Source organism: Gobius niger (genome assembly GCF_951799975.1).
Source record: "Gobius niger genome assembly, chromosome: 21".
NCBI lineage: Eukaryota > Metazoa > Chordata > Actinopteri > Gobiiformes > Gobiidae > Gobius > Gobius niger.
The window spans coordinates 3123880-3143152 of NC_136872.1; the positions used below are offsets into that span (position 1 = coordinate 3123880).

At 44.7% G+C, this 19273-nt stretch overlaps 2 protein-coding genes across 2 annotated transcripts; both read right to left on the reverse strand.

The window, feature by feature from the left end:
• Positions 1 to 7069, reverse strand: ap1s1 (adaptor related protein complex 1 subunit sigma 1). Its single transcript, XM_079580686.1, has 5 exons — positions 6916 to 7069; positions 4522 to 4700; positions 2970 to 3078; positions 2748 to 2885; positions 1 to 378 (listed from the first exon to the last, which is right to left on the reverse strand). The coding sequence occupies exons 1-5, from the start codon at positions 6916 to 6918 to the stop codon at positions 331 to 333; spliced, it is 477 nt and encodes a 158-aa protein (XP_079436812.1). The 5' UTR covers positions 6919 to 7069; the 3' UTR covers positions 1 to 330.
• A 2133-nt stretch (positions 7070 to 9202) lies between these two features.
• serpine1 (serpin peptidase inhibitor, clade E (nexin, plasminogen activator inhibitor type 1), member 1) lies at positions 9203 to 18864 on the reverse strand. The gene is made up of 9 exons (XM_079579639.1): positions 18813 to 18864; positions 13551 to 13792; positions 12975 to 13199; positions 12556 to 12750; positions 11620 to 11818; positions 11440 to 11540; positions 10435 to 10521; positions 10144 to 10227; positions 9203 to 9534 (listed from the first exon to the last, which is right to left on the reverse strand). Exons 2-9 carry the CDS (start codon positions 13789 to 13791, stop codon positions 9491 to 9493), a joined length of 1176 nt encoding a protein of 391 aa, XP_079435765.1. The 5' UTR covers position 13792; positions 18813 to 18864; the 3' UTR covers positions 9203 to 9490.
• Between the last annotated feature and the right edge of the window lie 409 nt (positions 18865 to 19273).

Consider the following 19273-nt stretch of genomic DNA (forward strand, 5'->3'; position numbering starts at 1 on the left):
CTATGCACTGGTTTGACCCCAGCTCAGGGCAGCGGTCAGGGGCCAGGGGCTTGGGCGGATCGGGCTCTGATAACCAGTTTACGTGTGAAGAAGTGTGAAGAAGCTCCTCCAGTGAAAGGCTGAAGTCCTCGATAAGCAGGATAATAACGACCGTTGGGGGAGGCCTTGACAGTGTGTACATTCAAAGATGAAAACTCCACATCCCACATAAGAAAGAGTCTGGGCGTCTCTGGGTTGAGTCCGTAGAGCTGGACGGGCGCACGCAGTCCTGATTTGAGGTGCAGCCTGTTTCTGGCACTGGCTCCATGACTGCGTGTGCGCTGCAGTGCTCTATGCCAGACCCATCTCCTCCAGCACGCTGCGGGGTGACTCATCCTCCTGCAGACAAACACACGCCAACTCAGCCACCATTTTAACACCATCTGAAGCCCGACTGCACCAGCCGTAGATACTGAGGTTCTGCCCTTCAGAGTCCATGGATCTGGAGTGGCACCGAATTGACTGGGTGTCACTAAATACTTTCCATAGTGGCAGATCTTTGTCGTGTAATAAGAAAAGAGCTAAGTGTAAGTAGTTGCTATAATATTGTTTTTGTATCTATGTGATAAGTCATAGCATAACAACAGAAGAATGCAGACTATATCCTTATCTGTCATAGTTCAAAATGTATCTTTAACATGAACTGAAATAGAAAATGGCAGATGGTAATGGAACACCCAAATTATGTTCTGGTGGACCAGCCAACCCAAAATGTGCCCTGGGTGAGTGAGGTCGGTGTAGAGGCAGCTGTGGCTACAAGTGCAGCGTATGAGCACCAAAGTGTGGACCAGATGAAGCTTACAAAAGGCAATACATAATCAAGCCATTAGTATATTATAGCATGCATCAAAATATTTCACATTTAAACAAAAGCAAAGTATTATCCAGAAAATGAACTCCAAATGTTCAAATATGAATAAGTTTATTAATATGCACTTTTCCTATAGAATCTATCCTTCTCATTTTACAGCAGGTTCACACAGGTCTGTGAGACCTAACTTTGAGGCCGTCGTTGGTGGATCAGGCAAATGCTGCAGCAGTTCTGTTTGTCCAAGGACTTTTATCAACAAAGAGGACATTCACCATAGATATAACTTACAGAAGATCGATGGTCGGCCATTCAGCCCCATTCATGGTCATGAGCCCATGTGGCCCATGTGAAAATAGCACGGCTCCTACAGAGCATGACAAAAAGACGGGATGTCCCGCCCTGCGTGGTGCGGCTCTGAGCCTCCACAGTGCACCAGAGCCAGTCAATCAAAGACTTAGACTTTTTAGTCCTGCTACACAAAAACCAGCGTGGTTACAAATATGAAACCCAGCCCAGCGTTGTCACATGGGTCACACAAAGGGTCTTTTGGGAGACAGGCTTTTAAGCAGTGCTGGGGAGGGGTCATTGGAATCCTGTTTACAAAAAACATGTTGCATTGCAGTGGTTCTCAACCTTTTTGAGCCGTGACCCCCATTATAACAGTTCATTAGGATTGTAACCCCAGCCTGGGTCAGACCATGGAAAAAGCAGACATAAACCTATATTCTAAACAAACAAAGACAAAACAATGGCTAAAATCAAATTAATCAAATTTAGAACAAATAATAGCACCCTGGTAAAATAGCATGCATGATACAATACCATAATAATAATATTAAAATATATATTTTTATCTACATGCTCTGGCGACCCCCCCAAATTTGTCTCACGACCCCCTTGGGGGTCCCGACCCCCCGGTTGAGACCCCTGATACATTGTATAAAAATATAAGAAAGTAATGGATCGGATCAGTGTAGGCCAGCGTGAAGTCTTAAAGGGGGGGTATTATGCAAAATCGACTTTTTCAAGCTTTACATCATGTTATTTTGTCATTCCCTCATTAAAAACATGCCTGAAGTGTTGCCTTGGCACATTCACGTATTTTTGAGTCATCTGTAAAAACTCTGATGGCGGCCATTTTAGGGATAGCTTTGCCTGAGTCCTCCTAGGAACGCCCCCACCTCCTGGAGACGCCTCCGAGCTTTCGTCACCAGCCGAGTAACCAACCACTGCTCCTCAGCAGAACCCCCTCCCCACTGATGCCACAGACAGCGTGTGGAGGGGGCGTGTCGGAAAGAGTCAGAGGTTCTTAAAGAGACAGAGGCCTATTTCAAGACATTCACTACAGCCATTTTGAGAGAGACATTTTATACAAGGCAGTTATTCTAATTTACTGCATTTACAGACCAACAGAAGGTTTGGTCATCAGTGTAGTGTGATATAGACTGGTGCCATGTGACTGAAAAAAGCAGAATACCCCCTCTTTAAAAAATCTGATCAAAACAGTGGATCGGGACATCCGTAATCAAAGTGGTTCAGTTGGCTGAATGGTGACGTCGCAGCATTTAACCAGCAGAGGGCGCACTGCGCATGCATGCTGTGTGATTTGACTGTGAACTTCCTCTTGTTTACTTGTTAGCCAAATTCATTTATCTTGCGGGAATAAGTCTTTCACTGTAAAGTCACGGATAAATGTTTATGTAGGTTGCGCACACGGTAAAACTAAGCAAAAATAGCTTCACAACCAACTCACTAATCTCACCAAATCTCACTAATGCGAGAGAACAGAAACCATCCCAAAGTGATTAGACTAACGATGGGCTCCGCCAACAGGAAACACAGCTATGTTTTCAACTGATATGAGATTTTATGTTGGGTTTGTTGGTTATGTTTGTACCTCCTGTAGAAGATCGGCCTGCTCGATGGCTTTGAGGACACTTTTCTTGGAAGTATCCTGGATCTCTCCTCCCATCAGGAACTCGTCCAGGATAAAGTAGGCCTTCTCAAAGTTAAAGATGATGTCTAGTTCGCACACCTGCGCAGTGACAACGCAGCACAAGTGAGAGGACTACGACAACGGAAGCTTTTCGAACGCGTGCGGAGAGGAGAAAGGACTTACGCTGCCAAAGTATTTGTCTAGAAGCTCCACAAAGCGATGGATGACCTCCAACGTGATGAGCTCATTGTCCTGTTCTTCTATCGCACAGCAGAAGTATAAACTGGCATACCTACACACACAGTTAAGCGTATCAAAATCGACTAAAATGAGAATATAATGGACATTTTACATGATGCTGCTTTTATGCTTTTTAAACTAGTTTAGAGAGAGAGGGGAGAGAGAGGGAAAAGTGAGGAGAGAAGAGAGAGAGGGGAGAGAGAGGGAAAAGTGAGGAGAGAAGAGAGAGAGGCGAGAGACAGGAAAAAAGAAGCGAGAGATGAAAGGAGGTAGAGAGAGAGAAGATAGAAAGGGGAGAGAAAAGGGGAGAGAGAGAAAAGAGGAGAGAGAGAAAAGAGGAGAGAGAGGAGAAAGAGAGGGGAGAGGGGAAACTGAGGAAAGAAAGGGGAGAGAGAAAAGAAGAGAGAGGAGAAATGAGCAAGAGGGGAGAAGAGAGGAGAGTAAGAGGAGAAAAAGATGGGAGAGATGAAAGAGGAGAGGGAGGAGAAAGAGGAGGAGGGCAGAGAGGGAAAAGTGAGGAGAGAAGAGACAGAGGGGAGAGAGAGGGAAAAGTGAGGAGAGAAGAGAGAGAGGGGAGAGAGAGGGAAAAGTGAGGAGAGAAGAGAGAGGGGGAAAAGTGAGAAGAGAGAGGCAAGAGATGAGGAGAGAGAGAGGAGAAAAAGAAGCGAGAGATGAGAGGAGGTAGAGAGGGGAGAGATGGAGAAGAGAGAAAGGGGAGAGAGAAAAGAGGAGAGAGAGGAGAAGGAGAGGGGAGAAAGAAGAGAGGGGAAAGTGAGGAAAGAAAGGGGAGAGAAAAGATTGAGAGGAGAAAAAGAGGGGAGAGATGAAAGAGGAGAAAAAGGAGAGAGGGGACAGAGGGGAAAGTGAGGAGAGAAGAAAAAGGAGAGAAGAGCGAGAGGGGAGAAGAGAAATAGAGGGGAGAAGAAAGACGAGAGTGAGGAGAAATAGGGGGCAGAGAGAGGGAGAGAGAGGGAAAAGTGAGGGGAGATGAGAGGAGAAAGAGAAGCGAGGGATGAGAGAGCCAGGAGAGAAGGGCGAGAGGGGAGAAGAGAAATAGAGGGGGAGAAGAAAGAGAGGAGAGTGAGGAGAAATATGGGCTGAGAGGGGAGACGAGAGAGAGACGGGGAGGAGACGGGATAGTGAGGAGAGAAGAAAGAGGAGAAAGAGAGAGAGACAGGTGGGAAACGGGATAGTGAGGAGAGAAGAAAGAGGAGAAAGAGAGACAGGTGGGAGACGGGATAGTGAGGAGAGAAGAAAGAGGAGAGAGAGAGAGAGAGAGGAGAAAGAGAGAGAAGAGGAGAGAGAGAGAGGAGAGAAGAGAGAGAGGGAAGAAGAGAAATAGAGGGGGAGAAGAAACAGGAGAGTGAGGAGAAATGGGGCAGAGAGTGGGGAGAGAGACGAGAGAGAGGAGAAAGAGAAAAGAGGGGGAGAGAGGAGAGAGAGAGGGGAAAGAGAGGAGAAAGTGAGGAGAGAAGCGAGAAGGTCTAGTGTTTACCTCTTGTATACAATCTTGAGGTCCCTCCACTCCAGGAAGCTGCACATCTTTGGTTTCCGGGCCAGAACGATCTGCATGAGCTCCCGCACCATCTTCTTCTTCTCCCGCTCGGCCGTGGCCATGTACCACTTCTGTAAGCGCAGCTTCCCCTGGCGGCTGAACAGCAGCATGAAACGCATCTGCACCACACAAAAACAGACAAAGTCACTCTAACCTTCAAACTACTCTCCAGGATGAAACCTACAATCCTCCAGAGTTCCACGGAAAATTGTTCTTCATGATAGAAAATACAAATAGATCATTATAAGAATTAAAGCAAGGCACAACCATTTTGTGCAAATATCACTGATACAGTTAATATGAGCCAGGTAGGTCTGGGCACTTGCTGGTGCTAGTATTAGTAGTAGTAGATGTCTGTGTGTCTCATGAAGCTGAAGATAATCGCTGCCATCTGATACTGCCCCATATAGTACCATCAGTATTACCATACTTATACAGACATATACATGGACACATAGTTTTCCTCTTGTTTGTTTGTCTTTTATGTTTTTGTCATTTGTGACTTTGTGAGTACATTTCAATGCGTCCTGATCTATGCATTAAAAGAAAAAGTTTGGTAAGCTGGTACCGGACAAAAAATCATGTCCATTTGGTTTCATTTGAGCCCCCTTAGTTTTGTGAATATTTTTCCAACTTGTAAAAGGGTCTGAACCAAAAGGGAAATGTAGGCTCGGTAGTACAGCGGTCGGCGCTCGTGCTTCACAGCTCGAAGGTCCCAGTGTAACAGGCCAGAGTGTACCCCCCATCTGGACTACACCCGGGGTTAAAGGGGCCTAGGCCATTTCATACCCCGGGTATAAAATAGCCTAGGCCATAATATACCCCGGGGTATATTATGTTATTACCAATAGCTACATGTTCACATTTCAAATGTCAAATCTATGTAAATTGTATTTTTATCACAATATCTCTGAAAACGGTCATGCATTTTTTTGTTCTCCTTAATAATAATAATAATAATAATAATAATAATAATAATAATAATAAATAAATAAATGAATAAAAATAAAAATAAATATATATATTTTTTTTTTTAAATAACCACTTTGAGCCCCAGGCTACAATCCGGTGAGGCGCGATCATTAACATGCACTGTCCCGACCAAATAAAGCAAATAAACATCTGTTCAGATTGTGAAAAGTTAGAGGGGTATATTCTGGCCCAGGGGGGTATAGTCTAGCCAAGGCTATTTTATACCCCCGGGTGTAGTTTGGCCTAGGCCATAATATACCCCGGGTATAGTTTGGCCTAGGCCATAATATACCCCGGGTTTAATATGGGCGGGGGTTAATTTGGCCTGTTACACCGGGTTCGATCCCAACCTGGACGGGGCCTTTCTGTGTGGAGTTTGCATGGGGGATGACGGATCAAAATTAGCTCAAGGCTACATCCGGCTTGGCGTGTTTACATGCACAAGACCCATGTATATTCATTAACATGCACTGTCCCGACCAAATATATCAATAAAACATGTTTCTGTTTCAAACTTCGCAGAACTGTTGGTTTTGATAGAAAGGTATATGGGTGAGTATCGCCATCATATACGACTTCAGACACTATAAGAGTACAGAAGTAGTACAGTGATAGATCAAATACATAATAGTTTCCTGTTGTGATTGACAAAAGTCACAGAAGCCAGAATTTAATCTGACGTCATGAAACCGCTTCTTTCAGATGGAAGTGTTATAATATAAAATATCCAAAAGAATATTTATCTATCATTTACATAAGTATATTCAGCCAACCACACCACGCATAGACATATTACCTGCCCCCACCTTCATTTAACCTCTTAAGCTTCTTGAAAAAAGTGTCAAAAAAGCAACACAAATCAGACCAAGACGAGGATGGAAACGCAACAGAAGAGCGACAAAAAATGTGACGAAAAGTGGACGAAATGTTGACCACAATGCAGCAACAATGCGAGGAAAAGGAGTGTTTAGAACAGTTTTGTAGGTCTTAGCTTTCAAATGAGGCGTTACGATAGCAGTTTAGATTTGGGTAAAGCTGTACTGCAGTAAATGGGCTCGGTTCAGGTGGGGGTTTAGAGGTAAACACCCACGAATAAGTAAAGCACTGTTTAAATCAGCACTGTCGGCTTTGCTAATCTGTGCTCCGAGGCTAACTCAAACCCGACACCGGACATGTGAGGATTTATTCTGAACGAAACGTGGTCAGTTCTGCCCTGACCTGGCCCCGGTTTGCGGTGACGGGCCTGTAAACCGCTCAGGTGGACGAACGCAGGTGGGCACTTCCTGGAACGGTTCACCTTCCAGATGCAGCTAGCTTAACTGTTAGCAAGCATCGGGCTGTAACGAGAAAAACACTTCGTACCATTATGTCTGCCCACACGGAGGACCGAGGACACCTCCGAGAGTGACCAAAGCCGTGGCGGATGAAAATGAAAGCGGTGCCGGTGTTTAATTCGCGTTTAATCCCACGGGCCCATGTCGGTAACAGATACGGAAACTGTGGACGGACGGGACACAACTGAGCATGCGCAGACCGGCGGACTTCTTCGCGGGCTTGTCGTAGATGCTTCAAGGGAGCAAGAGTGCGCGGGGCCGCCATCTGCTGTTAGGACACTGCAGACAACGATATCTTTTCAGGGTTTCTATCTTCTAAACGGGGGGTGCCCAAACTTTTTACCTCCGAGGGCCAAAATTAAAAAGTGCCTGTGAGTCGCGGGCCAAACACGGCGATGTCAAGCACGAAAAACACATATAACTGCGCATTACAAAGTTACTTTATTTTATTTACTTTTTATTTCCAATAGAATCAAATGCAAATGTTGGCTATCTAACATGCTATATTAAAACAAATGGCAACTATGGCAACTAGTGCAAAAAAAACAAACACCTGTATCTACAGCTAAAACAGTGACTTTACCCATACCTCATTCGTTCACTCAAAGAAAATGCCACATTAGATTATTTTGAAAGTGTCAGTTCAGCATCAATTCTTTTATAAGTCAATTTTAAACATATACTGTTGTCGATGTTACAACCTTTGCAATAAAAGTTGGAAAACTGTGAAAGTTGATGCTACAGCGCTCTGTAATTGAGAAATATCAAGACACCTCAACAGTGTTTCCTTTTACGTTGTGAAAGGAGTGAAACAGCGCCCCCAATTTGACGCTGGTGGTCACAAAGTGTACTGCATCCATATTTACCATTGAGAAGGAATGGAAGAGAGTTAGTATTAACCACACTCAGCGCAAAAGTAGGTCACTCTCTAGCGGGCCAACAGAATTGTTTCGGCCCGCGGGCCCCACTTTGGGCACCCCTGTATCTATACCGAGAAACTTTAATCTGGGAAAAGAAAGTATGACGCGACTAAACACTCAGATGGTTAATCCTCTTCAGTGTTAATTTCGTCGACTAAAATATTTAGTCTTAATTTTAGTCAAAGTGATATTTTTGACGACTAAAATTGGACTAAAACTAAATTAAAAATTTTTCATGAGACTAAAACTATGACTAAAATGTCCAGATGTTTTAGTCGACTACAATAAGACTAAAGAAAAATGAAAAGAAGAGACTAAAATCATCCAAACTTCTATTCATAGTCTGAAAGAGCCTCATATCATGTAAATTCTCTGCCAAAGGATCAGCTCTGAGCTTTGTTCATGTGGAAGCAGCTCCATAAAGCAGAAGAGCTTTATTAAATATGATTATGACACATATTATAAAAGCAAAGCCGACTAAATTAGTCTTAAATTTAGTCGACTAAATTGACAAGCAATTTTAGTCGACTAAAACTAGACTAAAAATGAAAAGATGTTTTAGACTAAATCTCGACTAAAATTAATTTACATTTTAGTCAAAAGACTAAAACTAAAATAAAATATGTTGTCAAAATTAACACTGATCCTCTTAATCAAGTGCATTTTCTCCATTTCAACTTTACTCATATTTAAAAGCTTATCTTTTTTTGACACATTTTTGATGCATTTTTGTCACTTTTTTTGGGGGGGGGGGGGGTTACCTTTTTGTGTCTCTTTTGTGGCTTTTTTTTGGTTACATTTCTTTGCTCTTTTTTTCTCACGCTATTTTGACGCTTTTTTTTCAAGAAACTTTTAGATTTGGGTGATGCTAAACTGGAGAAAATGTGCTCGGTTCAGGTGGGGGTTAAGAGGTTAATATTTCAACATTTGCTTTAGCGAATAAATCAGCATTTTAAAATGATAGAGAAAGAGAAATGTTTTTGAAATGACTTAGGCCCGCGGCTCTAGAGTTGTCCACTAGATGGAGCCATTTACGAGTAGGAAGAAAAAATACCTTTGACTTAAAAATGTGGTGCAAGGATTTTTTCATAGACTTTTGATGTATAAAGGTTTTGGATACATCTTATAACTTTGTGTTTTATTTTTGCCAGCCCAGCCCGAAACCCACTGCTGTTTGTAGTTGAAGAAAAAAAAAAAAAAAAGAATCCTTGAGTCTTTTTATTAAAAAAATATTTTAATGCAAAATAAATACTGCAAATATACAAATATCAGTTCATAAAAATCAACAACAATTACAAAAAGTTCATTCACAAATAAAATAAGTTTTAAATATAAGAGAGACTGCACTTTCCCAGGTGCACACATGAAAACAATGTCATAACAACGTCGACGAATTTACATGAAAACAGTCCGAGATTCTGCAGAACCCTGGCTTTAAAAAGTGCTTTCGAAGACCTTAGTTAAACGCTGCGAACGAGACACGATGTAATGGAGGCAATTTGAGCACGGAAATGATCAAAATGACATTAGGAGGATGGAACAGAGTGCGATGGGTGCAACACGGTCAGAACCTCCAGTCAGTTTGGCAGAATCTGGGCTCTTCCAACAGCCCGTGTGCGGAGTGTGTTGATGCTCGTACAGTTGGCGGAGTGGAGCGGTCACAGCCACGCGTCACCGTCGGAGTCAGGGCTGAGGCTGGTTGAACTGACCCATGAACAGGACGGCTCCTGCGGGGGCACAAAGAGAGGTCAGGGGAAGGCCGTAATGCTGTTTGGACCAGGGCTTCTAAACCTTTTTTTAGTTGCATACCGAGGATAAGCAGACAACGTACTTCAATAACTCCACATTATTTGACAATCATCTGGCTTCAGTTGCCTGATGTTGCCAAGCTGTGACATCATCTGCATACCTTTCATAGCAACCACTGCGGTGTTCCATTCAAACCACATAGAACATATTTATTTATAGTGGTATTTGTTGACAATTCTCTTGAATCTCTTGAAAATGAAGCCTGAGATAAATTGAGCCTATTTCCCCAGGTCATCTCTGAAATGCACCTGGAGCCGTTTAAGTTGTCCACTGTGAACTGAATTCTGACATGAATTGCAAGTCTAATGGATTCCTAGTGTATCAGTTAGAACGTGAGTGACACCTGAACCCCGGGTTGGAGAACATAGCAGTTATTGCGCCAAAAAAGGAGCCACTTGCACAGCCTTTTCCTCTGATATGACACGTGATAAACTCTACTTCTTGCTGCAGCTAGCAAAAACATTGGCTAAGGGGGCGGGGCTTTTGCGAAAGGTCAATTTTCCCAAGGCCCGAAATCTGCTCCGTACCTGTGTGCTTGTGCCGGACCAGGAAGATGAACGGCCGGTCCAGAGTGATCTCCTCCACGGCCATCCGAGAGAACATCACGGCAGCTGGGAGTGCAAAGGAGACAGAACGTGAGCGAAGTAAAGCTGCTGGTTGCTTTTCTCCTCGTCCAGAAAAGTCATCAGGACATTCATTATGAACCCTCGACCCCGTGACATCATCAGCACATGAACGTTTATCTTCTCAATAAACCGTCGGTCTGTCTGTCTGGATCTGGCCTGTCTGAAGTGACTGATGGTGCTTTGGTGACTCACCCGATGCAGCCGCTCCTTTGGTCCCGTGCTCATTGACTTCTATCGTTACTTTCTGCAGAACCTTGGATACGCAAAGTCTCTCATCGGCTGAAAGAGGAGGAACAGAAATAGGGTCAAATATTGATACAGTTTTAATATGAGCTCGTGAAGAAGGACTTTAGTAGATGAGCCAATCTAAGTGGTTTGGCTCACGTCTATTTGACGACAGTCCGAGTTTAGACCTCAGTGAATTCTTGTGTAATAGTCACATTCACATGAAACAGACTAAATGAGGACTAAACAAGGACTAGCCAAAGTCTAAACTGGTCTGACGCAGGCCCAAACTTAGTCTAAACTGTTCTTATCTTGCCTGCAGCTGGTTTCTCAAGGCACTACTATATCTGTGAGTTCACAATCTCAGCAGAATCCAATGTGCGCCACTCATGGCCATTTGTATCTGCATCACCGGTGGGCCTTACTATTGCCGTGAGAAAGGCGGTGCAACATTTACCGACAAGACAAGAAACACTTTTGAAAATGAACAACACGGCGAAAGGCAGTCATTTAGTTTTGAACCTTGTTATGTTGAATAAAGCTAAGGTTAATTTGACCCAGACACTGTCAACCTTGTACAATCAGATATGAGCAGCAGCAGCCGGCCAAGAATGATACTTGTGCATTGTTTTGTCTACATAGCAAGGGCTGTAACAACTACACAACGCTCTGTGGATTCCTGTTTGGAGCTTGAGAGAGATATGGGAAAGAAAAGCAGCATGTCGCCTCTCTGAATTGGTGAACGTTTGTTTTTGCCACGGTCTTAAATAAATGCTCTTTTCTTGGATCACCGCTGCCTCTGTGAGCTCTTGTACCGACAAGAATATAGAATTTGGGAGCAGAGCGGTCTCTTTGAACCCAGACGGTTGTAGACCCATGGCCGAATCAACAGAGCCTGAAAACCCTTGACAACAATGTTCCGTGACTGTGTCTGAGAAGCACTGTCGTTACTCCGAACACAAACAAACTCACTGGTGATGCGTGTGAAGTCTGCCGTCGCCAGGTTGAACATGTTCCCCAGCCCCATGTCAATGAGCACCTTCTTCATGTCCAGGTCTGACTCCAGAGCGAACCTGGCAACACAAGAGCAACTGATGAGTGTTCGGCTTTTACCGACCCAGCCCCGGCCAGATCCCGCGGTCCTGACGTTACCTGGGGATGGCCAGCTGCTTCTTGACGCTCCGCAGCCCTTGGCTCCACCTCCTCAGGGTGGCGCTGGTCAGCTCTGTGCTCAGGACCTTCAGCGGGACGTCGGACTCGAACGGGGACACCAGGAACATGCTCAGCGAGTCGCCCTCGTACGGGACCTCGATCACGTCGTAGTCCACTCCGCCGGCGGTCACAAACTCCCCTGCACAGCGACACACAGACCAGCTTTAAACATGTTTAAGTCACAAAGCCCATGAAATACTTCTGCATGGAGCTTCAGCAGCAGAAGTAGAAGAAGAAGGATCCTGCAAAACTACTGCAAGTCTGTTTTTAGTCATTGATTTTGCCAACTCCTTATAAACCTGATGAATCTTTATTTGAAAAGTGCCTTTATGTTCATGTGAACTGGGGAGCTTGTTTTCCCGAGATGTGACGTCATTGTCCCCAGTTGGACATTAGCTTTTATCATTGATTAGCGTTAAACTGAGCTAATCATTTAAATTTGGCGTTAGCGTCTCAAAAAGCATTAGCATTGATGTTGGGCTTTTATGATTATATCTTCTACTAAATAAAGATAGAGAGACATGAAGAGGAGCAATGTGGTTCAACAGCCCATAAATACATAACTAATGGAAAACACTAGCTTCATGCTACATGCAATCGCTAGCTTGGAGTGCTAGTTTTGCCACTTCTTATGGACAATAAACTGTGTCAGAACATCTGTATGAACCCGATTGAACCCGATGAAGCTTTCTTCCCCCTCAGCTGGCCAGTACATATACATTAAATCAATCAATTTTAGGTAAACTGTACGTGATTGTTTTGAGTCGAGTGGTGGCCCAAAGGCATGTTCAGATATGAGGCTATCTCATCGTACGTAGCCTATGCTAAACTGTGACCGTTCACTTAGAATGGGGGTGTAACATGTTTTCTCTTTACCGTATTGGAAGCGGTCGGTCAGCCTCATCATGCTGACCGGGGTGCTGGTCCCGTTGGCGCAGTGGAACATCCTCTCCTGGGTGAGCCGGGGGTCGAACGGGACCTTCCACAGCCCGTGGAAGTGCAGCGCATTCAGCATGACCAGCCGGGTCTCCTCGCTCAGGGCGCCGCTGTCCAGGAAGTCCGGGATGGCTCCTGCACGCGCAACAGTTTCCATTTCAGAATCACGGTTCGTTTCATTTGATCAGTGAACCAAGTTACAAGGTCTTTAACTATCTCTATCTCGTTTTAAAAAGAGGAAGAGTAGCTGAAGCGATGAGTCTCTGACGCTAATGGCGTTCATAATAAGCATAAACATCCAACTCATATTCAGAATTCAACCCTAACAGACGAGCTTTTGAAAGCCCTCATGGACCCACCGTGAGTGTTGTCTGCCACCCAGGCGTTGATGATGTGGCGCGCCTGCTCCGGCTGGCTGAAGTCCACCTGGTGAGGGTGGGCGAGGAAGGCCTTGGCCAGAGCGCGCCTGTAGCCTTTCTCTATGGTCATCTTCCTCTCCACCAGGACGCCGCTGGCCAGGTCCACGCCCTGCTCAGAGGACAGGTCCCGCTGGAGGAGCCGCTGCTGCCGGGACATGCCGCGCTCTGAAGGGAACAGCACAGGCTTTAGTTCCGGGACAACGACCGCTGTGTTGAGTCTATCGCTACATCTTTATAAATAAAAGATGTGGCCCCCATATGTAGGCGAGACCACACAAGTCAGATTGAAAAACAAAAAAGTATATTTACTAAAGGTCCTACACACAAAGGGGCATGTCTTATGAAGGTTTTGCACATGAGCAGAAATAGATGTCGCCTACTGAAGAAGAAATTCCAAAACCATGGCCCTTTTTTTCCCATTTAGGTATGTGATCTACAGCAAATGTCTATTTTTTTCTCTATTCACCTGCAGAGTCTATAAATAATGAGTATAACAGTGGCGTTTTGGGTGCGCACCTTGCAGGGAGAAGCCCATGGCGGCGGTCAGGGCTCTGCGGGTGTGTCCGGCGGACCCCAGCTGAGCCAGGGACAGCACCGCCGAGACGCCGTGGGGGGAGAAGACCACGCTCTGGTCCGACAGGTCCCGTGCCAGGTGGGAGAACACCCTGAAGCCGAAGTCCGTCTGCTTGTCCGTCAGCGAGCCCAGGCAGAGGCGGCCGGCGGCGGTCAGCAGCAGGCAAACGCACAGTGACAGCATCCTGGAGGGGAGAGGCGGGTCAGAGGTGGGCACACTGTAGCAGATCGAGATGCTAACCCAAAACGTAACATGCTATATAAAGCTAAAGCTAGCATTAGTTTGTAAGTAAAAGCAGAACCTTTAGTTTGGGCTGCTACTTTAGAAGAGGTTATCTCCCGGTGAATTAAAGCTGTGGTAATCAAATTATTTTCTTGTAGTGGAGGAAACTTCATTTGTGACAGAAAAAAAGACCAAACGCGCAAACCAGGAAGTCAGAGGCTAAATTAGCACAGGCAACAGCGTCATATTGCTAAGCATTATGGGATTAGCAGCAATTGTAAACTAATGGGGATTTTAAAAGTTAAAATACTGGAGTTATTGTTCACATTTAAACACTTGTTGTTGTTCCATGGCTTTTTTCTCCACTTGTTATACTGTTTTTAGCTAATGTTAGTCAATGGAAATGTACGCTAACAGCTGCAAAGATGGCAGATCTCCATGGTAACTGTGGAATTTCCCGAAGTCTATATGGAGCTCGACAGGAGCTTGCCAGGTGCCGGCAGTAAAAATAAGCTAGCCAATTAGCTATGTGCTAATCACCTATATGCTAAGTACCAAACATTGCGCGGATATTTTATAAGACAGAAAACACTAAATACTTGAAAATATGGTGAAGTGCGTTGATAGCTTTGGGGTTTATAAAGTTTTAGATAAATCTTCATATTAATATTATGTTGTATGTCGAGTTAGCGTATAGCTAATTAGCGTGTGTCGTGCTTTTAACCTGTCACCTGCCATCTTAGTGCTAGGGTTGTGATTAGGGTTAGGTACGGCACATGTGATGTAAGTTTCACTCACACAGATCTAGACAACATAGTTTCAGAAACTTAGAAAGTCTTGGCTTTCAAATGAGATATCCCACTGGCACATAGGCCGTAAGGTCTCATGTCAATAATCAGTCACTCATTGGATTTGCACATCTGCTAAGCCTAAATCTGACTCCAACCCTGAAACTAACCCTTATCATAACCATAATCCTAGTCACCTGATCAGGGGGAACAGCAAGTAGCAAGTTTAGCTTCTTTCCTTTTTTTTTTTTTTTTCCTTTTTCATTTTTTGAAAAGTCAATGTGAAATATGAAGGTGATTTTTTCTTTCGGTACCCTGGCCGCTAAAATATGATGCACCGTAGATAGATTTGTGTAAAATGTCCAATATTCATTTGCACCAACAGGTCATCACTGCACCGTTTCTCTGCGTCACCTAAAAACGTCTATGTGTCCATGTAGAAACTGATTTTATCTTGACTTCTCCAGTCCAAACTAGTACGAGGTCTATAAAAAGACCTTGTATCAGGTCCATTTAAAATATTGAGATTGTGACTGAGGCTCTTCTGTTTTCGCCTCCTCACACACCATATTCAAAACAGGACGGTTTGTGCGCTGTGGGAGATCTTTCAGACGTAAACAGTGCGTGGTCTTCAAGGATAATAGTGAGGTCACTTGCGCTAACAGAACGAGCCGCGTTTGTCTGAAACCGCTTCGGGGGTTTGAACACACGCAGAGGCCACCCGGGGTGTGAAGTAACATCTGTGGGAGGAAGTGTCAAAATATATCAAGCTCAAACAAAGAGACTCTACACTGAGCAGAAAACACATAGAAAGGATGGAGCAGTCGCAGTAGGATCAACGATGTCATGAAGCTAAGGGCGGGATCCTCTGGGTCCTTCACGTTTCGATACGATACAGCGATACACGGCTCACAGTAACAATACACAAATAAATGATCCCTGACTTATCATTACAGGGGCCCATTGATATGTATTGTGCTGCAAAATATCCCGTTTTTACAGTCTGTGATCCACCACTGGGCCCAGTCTGTGCAGGCTGGTGCGCCAAGTGTGTTCATCACTGTAACCATTTCCTCTGCAGTTTTATAATGTGTCATTCAAACCACTGCCTGCAGGGGGCAGCCCAGGCAAATACGAAACCCTGACAAGCCCAACCTCTCACTCCGCACTGTCTATTCCCTCACATCGACATTAGTTTGAGTTTGTTTGTGTGTTATGCAAGACGTCCACTTTCAGACACTGACCTGACCGTGATGGCTATGTGTATTTTAAACTAGTCTGTGGAGCGTTTGTCTCTTGTATTTGAGGTGTAAGTGCGATGGAGTCATGGGGAGTGTGGAAGAACGCACTGTGCCGGTAACATGCAGAGCGCAGACGTCAGGGTGTGTTTACACGCGGGTTCGCGGGCTGATGGGAAAACCACCGCTCTGGACTGATGCAATGTGTGCGAGTACTTATTCAAAGAAACACGGCCATGTTTGTAAATCTGCCATTTACCGCTATGTGTGAATCTGTGTGTTCTATCCATGCAACATGTGACTGCATGAACCAGGCCACGTTCTACGATATTTGCCTCAAACCTGTCAGTCACCACCGAAAACAAACAAATCAAACCTACGTAACGTCCAAGGTCAAAACCTGCTTTAAAGGAACAGGCCACCGTTTTTCCACACTGAGATATGTTCTTACCTGAGCTTAGACGAGTTGATGCGTACCTGTCTGACCAAAGATGTCGTTAGCATTTGGCCTCTCCCAATGTATTCCTATAGCTCCAAGTGGGGGTGAAGTTGGGCACGCACAAAGACCAGACAGGTACGTATCAACTCGTCTAAGCTCAGGCAAGAACATATCTCAGTATGGAAAAACGGCGGCCTGTTCCTTTAAGCTAAGGTTTAACCAGGTCTAAAATATGACGACGTCATCACTAAAGTCGTTTTGAACAAGGACTGCTTTATTTGTCGTTATACAACAACTCTGACCCGTCCTTCAATGCCACTGGGGCGACCCGTCCTTTAAAGCTCTCCGCAGAGCAAGGCTGTTAGAATCACCTGCTGGACGATTCACCTATTGTGCATGTTTTGTAGAAAGGCCCCGTCAGGGACAGGAGTAGGAAACCAGCACGGGCTATCAACTCTTCAATTCAAGATATCAGGGCTTTAAAGAGAACTTTTTCACCCCGAGCTCAGAGGTTACGTTAACCCCAAGTTCCCCATCATTTACGGAATATATTTGAGCTTTGACGGATTGAAAATCGCGCCGTAATGAATGGACAAGCACTGCTCTATGTCTCTAGAGTTTCCCTGTGGAATGCTGCGTGGTTTCGCTTTGACTTGGATAAGTAAATACACAGAGGACAGAGGAAGGTGAGATGTTGCACTGTGAAATACTATGGTAGCCAACTATGGTTTTTAAGTGGAGTTCACCCGGACAGACAGTTTAACAGTCTCAAAGATGACACAAGTTTCATCTTTGCACTTGACTATTTGCAGATGTTTATGGGGAAATGAAAAATGATTCATGTGACTGTGTTTGGAAGCTACTGTGGACATTCCTTTTCTGAATCAGAGCGCTCACTGAAACAACCTGGTCACGGCTCTACTTAAAGGGGGGGTATTATGCAAAATCGACTTTTTCAAGCTTTCCATCATGTTATTCTGTCATTCCCTCATTAAAAACATGCCTGAAGTGTTGCCTTGGCACATTCACATATTTTTGAGTAATCTGTAAAAACTCTGATGGCGGCCATTTTAGGGATAGGTTTGCCTGAGTCCTCCTAGGAACGCCCCCACCTCCTGGAGACGCCTCCGAGCTTTCGTCACCAGCCGAGTAACCAACCACTGCTCCTCAGCAGAACCCCCTCCCCACTGATGCCACAGACAGCGTGTGGAGGGGGCGTGTCTGAAAGGCTCAGAGGTTCTTAAAGAGACAGAGGCCTATTTCAAGACATTCACTACAGCCATTTTGAAAGAGACATTTCATACAAGGCAGTTTTTCTAATTTACTGCATTTACAGACCAACAGAAGGTTGGTCATCATTGTAGTGTGATATAGACTGGTGCTATGTGATTTTAAAAAGCATAATACCCCCTCTTTAACACTAAAGGCTCGTTTATTGCGCTTTACAAGCTGGACAAGCTCCTCAAAGCGCTCCAGTCAGCCATCGTATACCCGCTCCACACACTGTGGCGGCCAATCTGCGCCAACGGCCAGACACTCACACTCCCCGTTGTCGTGCTCAAGGGCACAACACCACACATGTCAGTGTTTCCCCTACCATTATACTGGCAGGGCGGCCCTCAGTGCCCCCCGCCCTCTCGGGGAAATAGCCTTTTATTATGCAGCGCTAATCACCGATCAAACGAAAGTCTTTACCAAATCTGCTCCGTGAATGCATTTTTGTTTGTCTGTTCAATCCAGTCCGAACTCCAGTCCTGAACTGTTTAGGTGAAGCTGTTAGCATCTGTTTCACATGAAGTCACTGGAGTTAGCTCTGTTAGACTATGTAGCAAGTCCTGAATTGAGCCTTAAATGCAGATTTTGGCTCCTCTTGTTTTAAGCAGAGCACAGCCTTATCACATGTGTCCTATTAGATCATAAACTGTGGAACTCACTGATAAATATTAAACATGAATGAGGAAAATCCAAACACCCATGGGAAAATTAAATAATGGTAGCCTATTACATTCTCAAACATAGTATTGTTTCCTACATCATCACAATGCTTTACTTAAACCGAATTAATTATGTATCATACAGAAATTCAAACAATAAATCGTTATAAATTATAACATCTGCTAAAAACGCTATTTTATCTGGCAGCGTGCACGTGTAACCATACCCCCCCCCCCGTCAAACCAGTAAACCGAGGGGAAACACTGCATGTGTCCGTGACTGAAGCAGGAAAGTCAAGAATCCGGACAGCTCTTATCGCACTAGAATAATAACATGATTTTGGTAAGACTTTATAATAACAACACCTCATTTAGCCTTAATAAATGATAATAATAATGATAATCACACTTAACTCATCATGAACAAGTCATTAGTTGAGTGTGACTGACACTTAATAACTACTTAACAATGAATGAGTCAAGTTTGTGAAGAACTATTCATTGTAGTGGTTAAGTAGTCATCAAGTGTTAAAGTCCCAGTGATAAATATGATGAATAATTCAAATAAAACTCTCTCTCTTACCTTGTTCCTTGATTGGGCTGATGTGAACTCTTCAGGCGTGAGCTCTGTGCGTCTTTGCTCCTTCGTCCAAAATATGTCCAGAGCCAAAAACCGCACGTGTTTTTATACACACAGAGCTACCGCTGCCCCCGCCCCCTTCGCCCCTCACTTCGCAAACTGTTACTGATGATGATGTCATGGCCGTCTGGTCTCACTTCCTCTCCCCCCCCCTCCTCTCCTCCTTCACTCTCTCTCTCTGCGTCTTGACTATGACGAGCGCATGGAAACTCTGGGAGCGCGTGCACAGCAGCCCCGGGGAGGAAAAGACTGTCGCCCAGATAACAGCGCTGACTCGTCGCCCCGTTTGTGACTAATGGGGAACATCTGACACAGCATGAGAGGGCATTCCTCGGACTGGAACAGGACGAAAACAGTAGCAAGGGTCAAAAACAGGCCCTGAGACGACGGGCCAGACAAGATTG